Source organism: Sus scrofa, chromosome 17, assembly GCF_000003025.6.
Source record: "Sus scrofa isolate TJ Tabasco breed Duroc chromosome 17, Sscrofa11.1, whole genome shotgun sequence".
Lineage (NCBI taxonomy): Eukaryota > Metazoa > Chordata > Mammalia > Artiodactyla > Suidae > Sus > Sus scrofa.
In genome coordinates this window covers 29,980,868-29,995,632 of record NC_010459.5, presented here as the reverse complement: position 1 = coordinate 29,995,632, position 14,765 = coordinate 29,980,868, and the positions used below count along the sequence as shown (strand labels likewise).

Sequence of the window (14,765 nt, the reverse complement as noted above, 5' to 3'; positions counted from 1 at the left end):
GTTTCATTATCACATAAAAGGCTCCCGTGGCGAAGGAGCCGAGAGGCAGGGCCGGGGGCCGAGTGCGGGACAATGGAGGCTGAAAGCGCTGCCCTAACCTGCTATGTTTCCTATCGCACGCCCATTGTGCGAGGGTCGTTTTAAACTACTTAGCGCGCCCCCCTCCACTGATCCCGGCCGATAAGATATAGTTCTGTCCGAATACATAAAAAGGATGTCGGGGAGCCGGCCGCTCCGGAGGCTTTGCTGCGCGTCCTGCGTCTTTCACACACCCCCAGCCTCCCGCCCCAGCCCCTCCCCCCGCCGGGCCCCCAGCTTACTAGCGCTCAGGCCGCCCTCCGCCCGCGTCCCCCAACTCTGCCTGGTAGGGTGCAGCGCTTCTTTTTCCCTCCCTCTCGCCCTCTTTTTCTTCCCTTTCCCTGCGCCATCCGCGCACGGGTTCAAACAACCGTGATCTGTGAATAAACAGTCAGTAAACAACCGAAAAAAACATTCTAGATCCGAATTCCAGGAGGGTAAACTTTCCACGCCACGTCACACTTCAGCAAATTTGCACAGATATTATATTGCCTCCCCCTCTTTATTATTCTTTTTTTTTTTTTTTTTTTTTTGCTAGGAACCCATTGTACTTAACTGAATTTTATAACGCTGATCGATATCTTGGTAAAATATTCATTTTTAAACTAGCGGGCAGTGAAATCTTTGCTTTGTGTGCTAAAGTCAACAGTCGCTCGGTTTGAGCTCAAATAAATGCGAGGATTCCTGGGCTCGGAGCAGTCGGCCGCCTCCCTCCGCGCGCTGGACGCTCCGCCGCCGCCCGCCCGCCGGCCGCACCGCAGGTAGGGAGCGCGCCCGCTTGGGGGCCGCGCCCGGGGCCCCGCCGAGCCTGCGCCCCCCACTCCCTTCCGCGCGCCTCCCCTCCCCCAGCCAGCCCCTCTCCCTTACCCGGGCTCCGACTCCTGAAGGGCGGGGAGAGAGTGAGAAGCTAAGTCGGGGAGACCCGGGTTTGGGAAGAGGATTTTTTTTTTTTTTTCCGGGGGATTCTGAGGATGCTTGGTGTGGGAGGATCAGGGTCCAGGAGCTACACGTTCAGACAGAAGCTGGCTCCTGAGCACAGTTGGAAAGTTTGGTGCTGCCCCGAAGCGCCGGCGGAGTCACGACAAGCCCCTGCAATCGCTTCGGGCAGGGGATTCGATCCGAGGGCCCCGTGCCCCCCTAGGACAGTGGGGAGGCGGGCGTGGGGGCCGGCTCAGGTCCCGGGCTGGGGATGGTGGGAGACCGTGCGCTGGTTCTGGGAGGTTGCAGAGCCAAGGCCCGAGCGTGGGCGCACACGGGTTCGAGTTCCACCTGGCCGGTTCCAGGAAGCCCAGAGGCCCAAGCGGCGGCGTGGGCCCGGCGCGCACGAGTAGGGGAGAGGCAGAGCCTTTGGGAGCGGCCAGGGAACTCTGCATTCTCGCCGCCGAAAAAAGGGCAAGCGGCCTGTAAGCAGAGCGCGCGCGGCCGCAGGCAGGTCCGGGAGCCTCGGGGCCACGCGCCGGGCCCTGGAGGGAAAGGCTGAACCGGCCCCAGGGCCATTCATCACTCACTCGCTCTGCTCTGGCCCCGGCCGCTGGGTTTGGAGGATCGGACAAAACTGATCGCATCTGTCCACCGCCTGCGGGAAGGCGGCGTCTGGAAAACTAGTGGTTCCGAGGCTGCCAGCTTTCTAGGGCGGGTAGGAAAAACGTCTTTCCTCTGGGGCCTACCAGACACCCTCCCCCGAAATCTGCATCCCCCATGACCTTTTGCTTTCCAAGGCTGGGTGTCCGGCTTGGGAGAGGCTTGCCCCAGTTAGGTCAGTTTGGTATTTTGCCAGGACGTAAATTGCACTAGGTCAGGGGCAGCCAAAATTGCCTGCCGCCCCAACAGGAAAGTTACTTCCGTCTTGTGCAGCGGTCACCCAGACCCCCAACCCCAAAGGGGCAGAAATCGGTAATTGGCAGGCTCAGTTTTGTGGCCACCTCCACGTGTGGGAACACTGGGCACTCCCTACCCTCCTTCCCCCCTCTCCCCAGGCCACGCGCCTCAGTCCACCGCGCCCGCCGCCCTCCAAGCTCGGCTCCGGCTCAAGGAGCTGGTTATCTTCCCAGAACGAGATGGCCCGCCTGCAGGACACACGCGAGGCTAATCGTTTTTAAATAATTAATGCCTCCCCGTTCCGCTGGTAATGCGCGGTCTCGTATCCGTCAATTACTTGTCATTAGATGGTGTCGCCCCACGGCCTTCCCTCGGGCCTTTGATGGCACCCGGTCACCGCGCCCGGCCCCGCTCCACGGCCGAATTCAAAGGTGCCCGGCCTTTGAGAGCCGGTGCGGAGTAGCTGCGGCCCTTAATTCAGTGCGAGTTTTGAAAGAAAGACCCTCGCTGAGGAGATGTAATCTTCCAAATGGCCAATTTAAACGCCTGATGTTTATCGCCTGCCTTCTCCGGGCATTAAAAAGACAGGCCGATCCTTGGAGCTTTGGTGGGGGGGCGGTTTACTATGGGGGTGGGGCAGGGAGAAGGAGAGAGAACGCTTAATAGGGCGAGGGCGGGAGGGGGGGTTGCTTGGCTTAAGAAGGCACCTGGAGGTATCTTGGCTTAACTGGCTTTCTCTGGGGCAGTGCACCCTTCTAAGGATTGGGCTCCGAGATCTTCCTGGCTTGCTGAGGTGGTCGCCCAGACAGAATCTTATGAAATGTGTCCTGTAGACTGGAACTGTCACAAGAAAGCAGCCTGGCCTTGGGGGCAGGGAATCTTCATCCAGCGCCAGGTGATAGGAAGGGAATGTCCTCTGAGTCCGCCACCCACTGAATGGCCGCGGTGACCTCTGGTGTCAGTGGTGAGGCTGGGGTCCACAGACTTACAGGCACTGAGTCTGGCCACCCCCCCACTCCCCCACCCCCCATAGCAGAAGATGGAGGTTTCAGACCCTAAATGCCTCTGCCAGGTCAGGGACACAGTGGACACTAGTCCTGGCCGCAGCCCATGGCAACCCAGGCCAACCAAGGGTAGGTGGAGTGGAATTCCAAAAACAAAAACACAAAGGAAAAACTCTCCAAAATTTGCTGCTCGCTTTAATGACTTATCTGCTGCTTCTTTCCCCTGTCAAAGGTTCTTTTCACAGCAAATAGATATCAGAGGGTCTCAGAGCCTTCCGTGCCCCCTTTTGAGTGAAAACAATGCACTGTGTCTAGAGCCCCCCTTGACTGCAAAAACAGCTCCCTCTCAGCTGTACAGATGTCAGACTGCACGTTTCTTATAGCTTCTACCCCAGGACTGGTTCTCCTCTGCAAAGAGGAGAAAAGAAGAGGTGAGGTGAAGGAAAAAGTCAGGAGGCAAGTGGGAGAAACTATTTTAAAACGGATGGGGAAAAGCCAGCCGACACAGGCCTGGGAGTCGGGTCATCCTGGGGGTCCTGGGCTGCACTTTAGGCCGAGTCCTCTCTGGTGCAGCCACGATAATGGGAATTTGGGGGGAGGAATTCCTTTTTGATGAGATGCGCCACTGGATATGGGCAGGATGTCACAGGCACCTCCAGAGACAAGCAAACGTAAACTGCATGGAAGAGATGGGGTCCAGTGGCGCTCAGTAGGGTCCCCAGCTCCTGGCGGGCTGCTCCTCCCTCAGACAAAACCCCTGGGCAGAGCTCTGCCCCAGCCTTCCAGGGGCTGCCTCAGAAGCCTAAATCCTGGGGCATCTTCCCCCTCTGTCCACAGCCTTCCTGCCCACTCTCTCATCCTTTCTCTCCTTTCTTCTTTAAAACAATCATGTGTGTCCCCCCTCGCCCCCTCCCGCCATTGTATTTGTTGATGACCTAACACGCTCACACCAAAAGCCACACACAGAAAACCAACAACGTGGGATGGGAGGGAGACCAATTATGAGTGAGGCTAACAAGCGGGGAACACCCAAGTTGAGGCCGGCTGTCTCCTGGGAGACTGATGGAGGCTTCTTTTACAAGCTGTCATTCCACCCGCCCCGGTCCCTCTTGCTAGACTGGAGGTGATTCTAGCCTCCCCTCCCCCAGTCCTGCACCCTTGGGGCTTAATCCAGATTCTTTGTACATCCTCTGCAGGAGAGCTGCCACGAAGCACCTCGAGGGCACAGGTAGAGATGACAGCGACATTTCACGAACGCATCTTGATAACAGTGTGCTTCGTTTCTACACGAGTGGCTGTTTCTGAGCCACTGCCAGCAGGACAGGGACTGGTCAGATGGCACTGGCACACCCCTCCCTGCCAGATTCCCATTCAAAGACACTGACTTACCCTCCCCACACCTGTCTCTCTCTTTATCAAAAGAAGGTGGGGGTATTTTATGGGCAAAGAACACCACTGAGGGCCGGACTACTGGAAAGATGGACACAAATTAAGTTGCATTCGCTCATGCAAAACTAGAGGTTCTCACATCCCCTTAGGGCAGGTGCCTGGGGTTTAACTCTCTTGATGCTTAATTGGAGGCATGGATATTCCCTGTGATGCCAGGATACTGTGCCAGCAATGCCAGGTTCATTTAACTGAAACACATCGAATGAACTGAGAGGCAAAATTTCCTCAAACATGTATGTGTGAGGGAAAAATCCTAGAGTGTTATGCAGATGAGATCTGTGGAACAAGAGTTGCTCGCTGGTTTTTAGCTCTACTTGCTTATGCAATTCCACCTCTGCTCGCCTAAATGGTCGAGGACTAGACTTTCTTCATAGGTCCATCAGCTCTCCTATACTTTCACTTGTTGGAAAAGCGGAAAATCCAGGTCTCAAGAATGAGCAGGAACGTCTTTTGGATGGAGGTTGGTGATGACTCCAGCAATTCGAAATGGAACTGCAGGCGTGTGATTTTCTTGCCTGTGAATTTTGATTTCTCATGTCCTTAGAAATACGACCTCAATTCGTTATTCCTTCTCTTTTCACAGAACAGACATAATTACAGAATGGATTTTCCTGAGAAATTTTTGCTCACATAAAGAAAAGCATGCAGTTCCCATTTTTGAAGCCTGGGGTGTTGCAAACACCTTACATGAGAATAGAAAACATAGTCTTGGGAAGTATTTGGAGGAGCGAGCTTGGGAGGAGCTAAGGCGTGAAGTGGCAGCTGGGGAGCTGGGGAGGGCAGAGGATGATGGAGTGATGCTTTCTGTGCAGGACCAGAGTGGAGTGTCAGCCGGGACAGGACCTGGGTCACAGGGGCTCTGAATGGGGGCCAGAGACGTCCTTAGCAGAGAAATCAGGAGGCCAAAGCCTGCACACTCTACTCTAATAAAAGATAGGACCCTCTGCTGAAGCTTTCTGCCTGCCTTACCTTCTAAAGCCCAATCTAAGGAATTTAAATGGAAGGAGGTCATCTCTACGATGTATCTTCTGTTTGGTGTGCAATTCTGAGCTCCTTTAAATTGAGCTGTTTACACACAGAAAGAAATTGCAATTTCAACACCTCTGTGGCTGAGAAAATTACCCTCTACCCAGAAAAATGAGTTCGTGTCTTGACAAAATATGTGCCGTTCTTTCTACAATCCTAGTGTTTCTCCAGGTCTTGCCAGACGGTCACTCCTCTTGATCACAGCTGTGTTCCACCCGCCACCACTGAGGGGGTTCCCTCTGTGCCAGGCACCATGCCAGGTGCCTTTGTGAGTAGGATTTCATTTAAGCCCCACCCCCACCCCAGCAGCTGTCAGATTTTAGTGGTGATGGGCCTGGGTGGAAAGGAATTGGAGAAAAGGCTCCAATTTCAGAGCTCAGCATTCAGCTCAAACCTTTCACCTCTGTTCTTGCAACTTCTGGGTTCCTACAAGCTGGGCACAGACCTCTCCGATTCCAATGTCATAGGAGCCTGCTTTGGCCAGGACCCCCAGGTTTCCAAAATGAGTTGAAAGGGGTAGAGGGAGGAGCCCGAACTGTTGAGAAGAAGGCTGGAAGGAAACCAGAAAGTCTTAAGAGGAACAGGTTCAGGCACTCCTTGGAAGGGTGGCAGAGCCCTTGCCCACAGACCTAGCCAGGGTCAGGGTGTCTGGGGCCCAGCTGCCTTCTCTTTTTTCTTGGAATTAGAATTCCCAGGTGACTGTGGCCCCAACACCGGCCAGAAGATCAATCAGGCCTGGGCCAGGACTCCTCCTTCTCCAGGCTTCCGGGGCCAGCTGGGTAAGGCTGGAAGGGAGGAGAAAAGAACCAGCAGCTCGATGGCTCTTGCATTGCGATGAGAAAGAGAAAATGCCAGAGAAGAGGAAAATGTCAGGGCCAGAAACAATAACCCAACACACGGGCTTAAGACCACACGTAAGAGGTGCAGCCTATCAGCTTTACCCCTTACTGGGATTTTGGATCAGGGGCCAGGAATTCCTAAGACCCTTGTGCCTCTGACCTCCCCCTGACCCGCACCTGGTGGCCGGACAGCCCAGGTGACAGCACAGCTGGAGTGCACGCACCGCCCACAGCTGGGCACCGGCACGTCCTCGCTGGCCACAGCTGCAGGAGCCGCAAGACGCCACCCCCACAGCCACCTCCCCCTCTACATACAAATGCAGATAGGGATAAACACCTTTCTCTAGGTTGGCCCCTGAATGGGATGTGGGCCTGCTTCCGACAGACACTCAGGGAGTCTGGGACCCAGCGCTCAGTAGGCCCACAGTCTAGGGGAAGGGCGCTATCCACCCCACCCCTGGGGCGTGAGCACCAAGCTGCACACGGGCACATGGGTGTGCAAGCCAAAGAGGGCTGACGCCTTCCTGTGCAAGCACCCCCCCCCCCCACCAGCGTGCAGGTCTCCTTTTCTTTCCAGATCCCTGGAAGATAAGTTCCTTGGATGGTCCATTTTGGGTGGTGTGGGATTTCCTACAGATGCGCCCCCCCTCCCCTGAAAATTTCAGAGCAGGCTCTGGACAGCTGGATCCTGAGGCCAGCTCTGCACACGCACACGGATGTCTCAGGCAGGCGTGACCAAATCTTGGAAGCGAGTGGGGTTCTAGATTAAACCATACTCCCCCCTCCAAGCTGATGATGGAGGCGCAAGACTGGGGTAGCGAGGACGCAGTTACCCACAGCAGTTACCCACGGCTGGATCAGGTGCCCAGCCTTCTGGAGCCGGGGATCTGCTCTGCATTTTATGGTCTCTCGCCTTTAATCGCCCCTCCCTCCCACCAGCAGAGTTTGCCAACTAAAGGCCAATCTCTCTTGATTTCTTTGCTTTAAAAGGACATTTCGATTCACCCAGGCAGACAATTAAATCCCCTCCTCGCCTCTCCCTTCCCAGAGCTCACACACAAGATGCCTCCCTATCTCCTGCCAGCAGCGAGCAGCGGGAAGGAGTTGATCCCAGGCGCTAACCCGCAGTTATCAGAAGGCCCGGCTCATTCGGGGGGCTCAGCTCTGGAACCTGAGGCGATCCTTCATTGATTGTGGAAAGCGCTGTTTAGATTTTGCCCTGGCTCAGTAAACAACCAAAAGTAACTGAGGGATTTCTCCCTTGCATTCGTCAGAATCTCTTTCTCTCTTTCCCTCCCCCTCCCTCCCTTGTTCCCTCCCTCCCCCTCCCCTTCCCTCTCCTTCCCTTCCCCCCCCCCAGCCTCCTTCCCCCCTCCAGCTCCCTCCAGTCCTGGAGGTACTGTCAGACCACAGCCCATTTCTGCGCCCTCAGCTGTCCCCCATCCCCGCCCCTGTCCCAGCAGCTGGGCCTTTTAGGGTGGCTCTGCCTTCCTCTGAGGATTTAGGTTTCTCCTAAGGGGACACAGCCTCCCAAGACCCCAAATCTGTAGGGGAAGTTCCCTTACAGGGACTTGGGCCCCCTATTCTGCCAATTCCAAGTCCCCACCTGCTAAGACACACTCCAGGGTTCACCCCGGGGCCTTTCCTCCCTTGCCTCCCTGCCCCCACCCCAGCCCTGCCCAGCCCCTCGGCCTTTGGTCAGCTCGTGGCCACTCAGACCCACACAGCTGGAGGTGGGGGCGGTAGCCCTGGGCGCTGCCGGAGCGCTGCTTCTGGGTGGGCAGCCGTGGTCCTGGACACAGCCGTGGTCCTGGGATAAAAGCCAATGACATTGGCAAACTTACGCTGATGATCAATGCTTTTAGGTTCTGAGCAAGACCCCCACTTCCTCTTCAATCAGGAGTAGAGGGAGCTTGGCCTCCTCTGAGCAGACCGGTGTGTCATTCGCTCTTTTCCAAGAAGAGGTTTGCCCGAAGTCATCTTGGAGACATCACACTCCGCCATCTATTTGTGTAAAATAAACAGAAAAGATAATTGCCAGTCCGCCACAATGGGAGAGATCAGGACAAATCCAGAACAATGATCATTTTAAATTCAATAATTGTAAAAAAAAATTAAAAGCCAAGTAATAAAAGAACCAGTTTTCCAGTCAATCTGCTCCGGTGGTGTTTTCAAAAAAAAAAAAAAAAAAAAGGAAGTTTCTTTTTCAAAGTTGGTAAGATTTCAAATGACATTCCTTTTTTGTTTGTTGAAACCCCTTCCATATGATAAAGAAAATATTTTGCAGATGAGATTGCCTCCGTACGCTTTTTCAAAACCAACCAGCTTCAAGCAAAAAAAAGTTTGTGAAAAATCTCACCAGTGTAATTTCTGGATCTATCCTTTCCCAGATGCCAAAACTCTAATATCTTTTCATTTTTGAAAGTCACCAATATTGTTCATAGGCTCTCCATTAAAAAAAAAATCTAAAAAGGAAAACAGACTTTCAAATTTGTAGCTTTTTAGGATTTAAAGTCGAAATAGTTTTCATAGCTTTGAGCGTTTCACAGTAGTGGACAGAAAGCAAATACATATATATATATATATATACATATTTTTTTTCTTTAAATGAGAGGTAATACGAGAAACTAGAGTGCTGTTTTATTATATATATAATTACCCCTGGACAGACCAATAAAATATGTCACTTCTTTGCTCCTTACCTTTTCTAGCACAGTTTTGTGAAGAAGTATAAAATGTATTTGGGGTTTTGATAGGGTTATTATGTGCCAATGTATCTATTTGATGAGTCCCAGCGATCTCTGCGCGTTGTCTGGTGTATAGGGTGTCAGAGGATTGCCGTCCACGCGTGCTCGTCTCTGCCGTGGCCGCTCCCACGCAGCTCCCAGCACCCTGGCTCCATGGTTACTAATGGTGGCATTTTGTTAAATATCGGCTTTGATATGATTACAACTAATTACTCCATTTCACTTCATGTTTTTCTCTGAATTTTATGTTTGGTAAAATCGCTCGAGGGTGCTAAACGTTTCCTTACAAAGACTGTCTCTTTGTATTTCTCAATGTTTGTCTTTCTAGCTATGAAATGTACCCTAACAGCATTTTGGGGGAAATGCATATATCGATCATTTGGGGATTGCTTAAAACTACTCATAACATGCTCTTTAAAATGCTTCCGGATGAGAATAGAATAGATTCTATGGAGAATAGGAACTAGTTTGCTTTGCTGCCTTCCTCTGGGCCATGTTTGGGCGAGTCCCCCCACCTGCAGAGCGGTTCCGCTGTTTTTAATAGGTCACCGCTTCTGCAGTCCGGTGGAGGCAGTGCTACGTTTGGGAAAATAATTCAGGACAAACCCGCAGACATGATTGGGACTGGGTAACCGCTCATGGCCCTCTGAGGCAAGCCACATTCTGTTTGGTGCAAGAGGCGAAAAACACGAACCTAACAGTGTTTACCTGTGTATTCAGCCATGAAATTGAATATTATCGAAGTTGAAAAAATGCAAATCAAATTAAAACCAGGGAAAATTGTCTTTGGAATTACAGCGGCCTGGAGCCCCCAAGTGTTTGCTTAAATTGAAGCATTTAGAAAATGAAAATCCTCGAAATTGCCCCTCTCTGCTCCCTCGCTCCCCCCACCCCAGGAAGGAAATTTATTTCTAAATTCTATTTTTAATTCTACTGCAAAGATACTGAGGCTTTGACACCCATCAAAACCCCGAAGCAGTAACTGCTGTAATATAACTTTTTTTTTTTTTCCTTAAAAATTCAGTGTCTCACTTTGCTTAAGCGTTACTGAAGTCAGGCCCCGTTTCAGAAACGAGCGGCCCGCGGTTCTCATTCCCAAACGAGGCCGCTGCCACTGGACTGGCTGCTGCTCCCCGCGAGCTGCCAGGACCCTCTGCTGCGGCCCCGCCGCCGCCCCCTCCCCGGGTCCGCGCAGCCCCGGGCGCGTATCGGGCCGCGGTGCCAGCCGATCCCGGAGCCCAGCCTCCCCGCGCGGCCGAGCTCGCGGAGGAGATGCGTGAAGCACGGAGAGGTGCGGGGCCGGGCGGAGGATGGGGGCTCAGGCTCGCCCCCTCGGTGCTCACTTGGCCGACACAGACGCCGCAGGGACCTAGCGGAGGAGGCCGCAAAAGGAAAGAATCAGATAGATACTACTTAGGGGCAAAAGAACAACTGAAAAGCAACAGGCAGAAGGATAGTCATTCTTGCCTTTTCCAAGTTCTAGAGCGCAGGGAACCGACCCCAGGCAGCCCACCCACCGGCCCCGGGGAATCCCACCCGCAGGCGCCCAGACGCCGCAAATTTTGCTCCCCCGCCCAGCCCATCTCCCTCCGGCCTCGGCCTCGGGAGAAGCGGGCAATAGCGCCAGGTCCCGCAGGTGCCCAGGGCGCGCTGCGGCGGCCGGACCCGCGGGTGGAGCGGCCCCCGGCTCTGCGCGACCCGCCTGCGGTCAAGGGCGGGAACGGGACCTGGGCAGCCACGCCCCCTGGCCTTAACCGGGACGTGGGGTCGCAAGGAACGTGCGTGGCTGGGATGCGCTGCTGTAGCCCGGGAGCTGCCTTCCTCTCCTTGGTCGCGACCTTTGAGGGATGCGCTGCCTCTCGTTGTACCCCATCCACCGACCCCAGCCCAGGAGCCTGGTGCGGGGCACGCCTGGGGCTGCGTGGCTCTTTCTCTCCGGGGAGGGAGGACGGCTGGTGGCCCCTGTGTCACTCCGTCCTCCCTCCTGGCCTCCTCCTCAGACCTCGTCGGTTGAGGGGCAGCCCTGTTTCAGAAACGCAGGAACTCCGGTGCAGACTGCCCTGCGGGGGCGGGCTGGGGAGCCGCGGAAGCCGATTTATATGGGAAACCTTCCCCTGCATTTCCTTTCCAGGAGCCCCTGCCTCAAGACCAGCTCAACACCAGCTGTGGTCGTGTTTTGGAGATTCGGGACCCTATTTCCAAAGGAGAGTTGCAGGGGACAAGTTTCTGTTTGTTATTTTCAAAACCAAGCAAAGGAAACAGCAGCCAATTAAAATGACATATTTTTATTCGCCTCGGCACGTTGTCAGTGATTTGCCCCCGGGGATCCACAATTTTCCCAAGCCTGTTAACGGGAGACGATGAATGAGGGCCTCGTGTAATTTAATTTTCCTGTCACACTAAATAGAGTTACATTGTCAACCTTAGATCTACTCTTACTGATAGGATCGCCTTGTTTTGCCATTTGCACCATAAAGACCCCCAAAAGGGACACTATATTGTGACCTCTACTCTTGAATTATTCAAGAACTTAATGACATTTTCCATTTTAAAAAGGGAACTAATTGCCATTGATGTAAAGCATGTGACCTTCTCTGGGTGCCCAGTATGAGAATGTTGCCATCTGTATGTGGCCAGAGCTGAGCTTCGGAACTGCAGGGCTCGGGCCAACATAGGAGAAAGATGTGAACAGAAGTGGGTGCCAAAGGGACCCCGCCATCAAGCACATTGTTTAATTTCACCCCTTGCCCTGACCTACAATTCCACAAAAAGACCTCTAATCTGACCTGAAATCTGTTCAAAATCTCACATCAACGCAGGCTGTTTTTTGAAATGTGATTTTTTTTTTTAAGGTACGTTGAAAAATTTTGAAATCCAGCATCCTTTTGTTAATGTGCAATTTATTTGTGTGATATCAAGCAAAATATGCAGCCATCTCCTCCCCTCTTTTTTGGGGGTGGGAGCTTTTAATAATGTTTTTACTACTTTCTTACTCTAAAGAAAATAAAAACTCAGAACTGTAAAGAAACTGCACCTTGGTGTTTGCTGTTTGAATTGGTCTGGTTGAGTTTCCAGAAGAGCCGGCATTGAAATTCTACAGTATCAGAATTCTCACTCTTCAAATTACTTGAAAACGGAGGCTTATCTTTCCTCAAAGTAAAAGAATTCCGTGTATTCCCTACTGGTCCGTACTCCTTCCCCAGAGGAAAGCAAAATGAGAGAAAATGGGCTTGTAGCGAGGTTCTTTGGCTTCGTAAATTCACAGATCGGTGTCTGTAGATGATCTGATGCTTTTCCTGATTAACCGAGTAAGTCTCCTGCCAACATCAACCATTTAAAAAGTCTGAGTGAATTGGGAAGTAAGACACTGGGCTACAGATATTTCTTTGGAAATTTTAAGTGATGTTTGAGACAAGGAACCTTCATTTCTGCATCGAGTGGGCAGCTGCTTTACAAATGACACCGAATACACACATCCTGGCTTCCCTGAGACTAAATATTCTCTGTGGTAGCCTGTGAATCCACATCTTTCTCTCCTTGGATCTCTGGAAAAGACTATCAAGTGCATTTACACATCCGACGTGGTGCGAAGGAGGCCCACGTTATATGTCAACACACTGGACACAATCGCTCCCGGTACAGCCTGGACTCAGAATGCCCGGGCCTCCATCTGTTTGAAAGGAATTTGCCATGAAGCTGTTGTTGTCCAAATCAAATAACAGAGTGATTGTTTTCATATTTCTTTAAAAGGAACCGGTTTCCCTCCTTGGTCCTATGCTCTGTGTGTACACGGCAACATGGCAGGAAAAAAATGAATAAGGATATGTAGTTCTTATTGCCAGATAAAAAGGATGTACATAAAAAAAATACATATGAAACATTTTCGAGTCAAGAAAAGTTGGAACAGGTGTGGAGTGAGTATTGATCCATTTTCTTGCAACTTTCCTGTGAGAAAGGCAACACTTTCTGGGGTGAATATTAATTTAATCACAGAGAATTTTCACTTGCTTCTCCACATTTGAAAATGCTTTGAACAATTTGGTGTAGATATGAGGCATAGAAGACATCATATGTGTCTCTCTAGCATTCTGTAGGATAATAATCCAGTAATTTTCCCAGGGTGCTGGTGGGCATTCAAAATAAGCATTTCATTCGCCTTTCAAAGTGTCACCAGGGGGAAGTTACAGTTACTTTCCTTTTTCATTTAAAAAGACAGCTCTCTTGCTCTAGGGCCACTTGAAGCATATTTAAGTGCTCCGGAAACTGTGGCATCTTCGGGGCATGGCAGCGCCCTCTCTCCTGGTCTTTTTCTCTTCTGAGTGGATTTCTGGGTTGATAATTGAGAACCCTAAGGAGGGGTCTGATCTTCTCTGAGCTGGAGGGGAAGGTGCCAGGGGTTGTGCAAGGGATTTTGATTTGAGGCCATGTTTCAACCACTTCCCATCGCCAGTTACCCCTGCCTTCCAAAAGGAAAAAGGAAGGAAGGAAGGAAGGAAGGGAAAGAAAGAAAGAAATTCAGACAAAAGAAAATATAAGAAATAACATTGGAAAAACACTCCCATTGGGCTTACGTGAAGGGGTAAGCTCAGAACCCAGCTTGCAGAGCGGACTGACACTGTGGCTCGTCATCTGTAAAATGGGTTCCTTATGTCCCCATCAAGCCCGGTCTGAAGGGACACCCTGGGGCTTTGCAGTCATGTCTCTTGGTTGGGTGGAGATCAAGAGAGCTTTGCACTTTGGTTATTTGTAAAGTGGAAGGAAAGAATGAAGTGATTGCTGAGGGGAGAGTAAGTTAGCTTATGATTCCAGGGCAGATAAATATGATCAAGTCAGCTAGCTCTTATTCATGTGTAATTGTGTAATTTCTCCCATTTCCCACGTTTCAGCGGGTGGGTATTCAGCAGCAGCTGGGGGGCAGCGGTGGTAGGGGGAGGGGGGCTTGGTAACTGACTCCCAGCCTAGAAGGCGGAGAGGGGCATGCATTCAGCCTCACTTGAATTTGCTCATATCCTTTACCACCTCCTTTACTACGTCTCTTCACTGTTGATATAATCTTCTTCTTCTATTTTTTGCTTTTTAGGGTCGCACCCATGGCATATGGAAGTTCCCAGGCTAGGGGTTGAATCGGAGCTACAGCTGCCAGCCTACACCACAGCCACAGCAATGCCAGATCCAAGCCTTGTTTGTAACCTACACCACAACTCATGGCAATGCCAGATCCTTCACCCACTGAGCGAAGCCAGGGATCAAACCTGTCCCTTCACGGATACTAGTCAGATTCATTTCCGCTGTGCCACAATGGGAACTCCTGTTGATATATGCTTTTAAAAATGTCAGCGTGGAGTTCCTGTCGTGGCGCAGTGGTTAACGAATCCGACTAGGAACCATGAGGTTGCGGGTTCGGTCCCTGCCCTTGCTCAGTGGGTTAACAATCCGGCGTTGCCGTGAGCTGTGGTGTAGGTTGCAGACGTGGCTTGGATCCTGCATTGCTGTGGCTCTGGCGTAGGCCGGTGGCTACAGCTCCGATTCGACCCCTAGCCTGGGAACCTCCATATGCCGAGGGAGCGGCCCAAAGAAATAGCAAAAAAAAAAAAAAAAAAAAAAAAAAATGTCAGCGCTCTACCAACGGTAGATGATGACTTTCTACCTGGTTGTTCTGTTTATCGGAAGGTGTGCATCTAGATACATTTACTGCACTTCTGACAGTCAGTTTTTCTTCCCTGAGAAATGACATCAAGACAGCTCAACTGTGACATGATTACTAAAAATACCTTGGGGAAAACTCAGTTTCTTCTGTTTGGTAA

At 51.7% G+C, this 14,765-nt stretch overlaps 1 protein-coding gene across 4 annotated transcripts; it reads left to right on the top strand.

The window, feature by feature from the left end:
* On the top strand, window positions 304–12,839 carry LOC110257410. Of its 4 annotated transcripts, none has more exons than XM_021077824.1 (3): window positions 304–839; window positions 7,263–7,455; window positions 8,115–12,839. In XM_021077824.1, the coding sequence occupies exon 3, from the start codon at window positions 10,234–10,236 to the stop codon at window positions 11,323–11,325; it is 1,092 nt and encodes a 363-aa protein (XP_020933483.1). In that variant the 5' UTR covers window positions 304–839; window positions 7,263–7,455; window positions 8,115–10,233; the 3' UTR covers window positions 11,326–12,839. The 4 variants fall into 4 exon arrangements, with proteins under 4 accessions (XP_020933483.1, XP_020933481.1, XP_020933484.1 ...); XM_021077822.1 differs by having other exon boundaries at window positions 8,080–12,839; XM_021077825.1 differs by lacking the exon at window positions 7,263–7,455 and having other exon boundaries at window positions 8,080–12,839.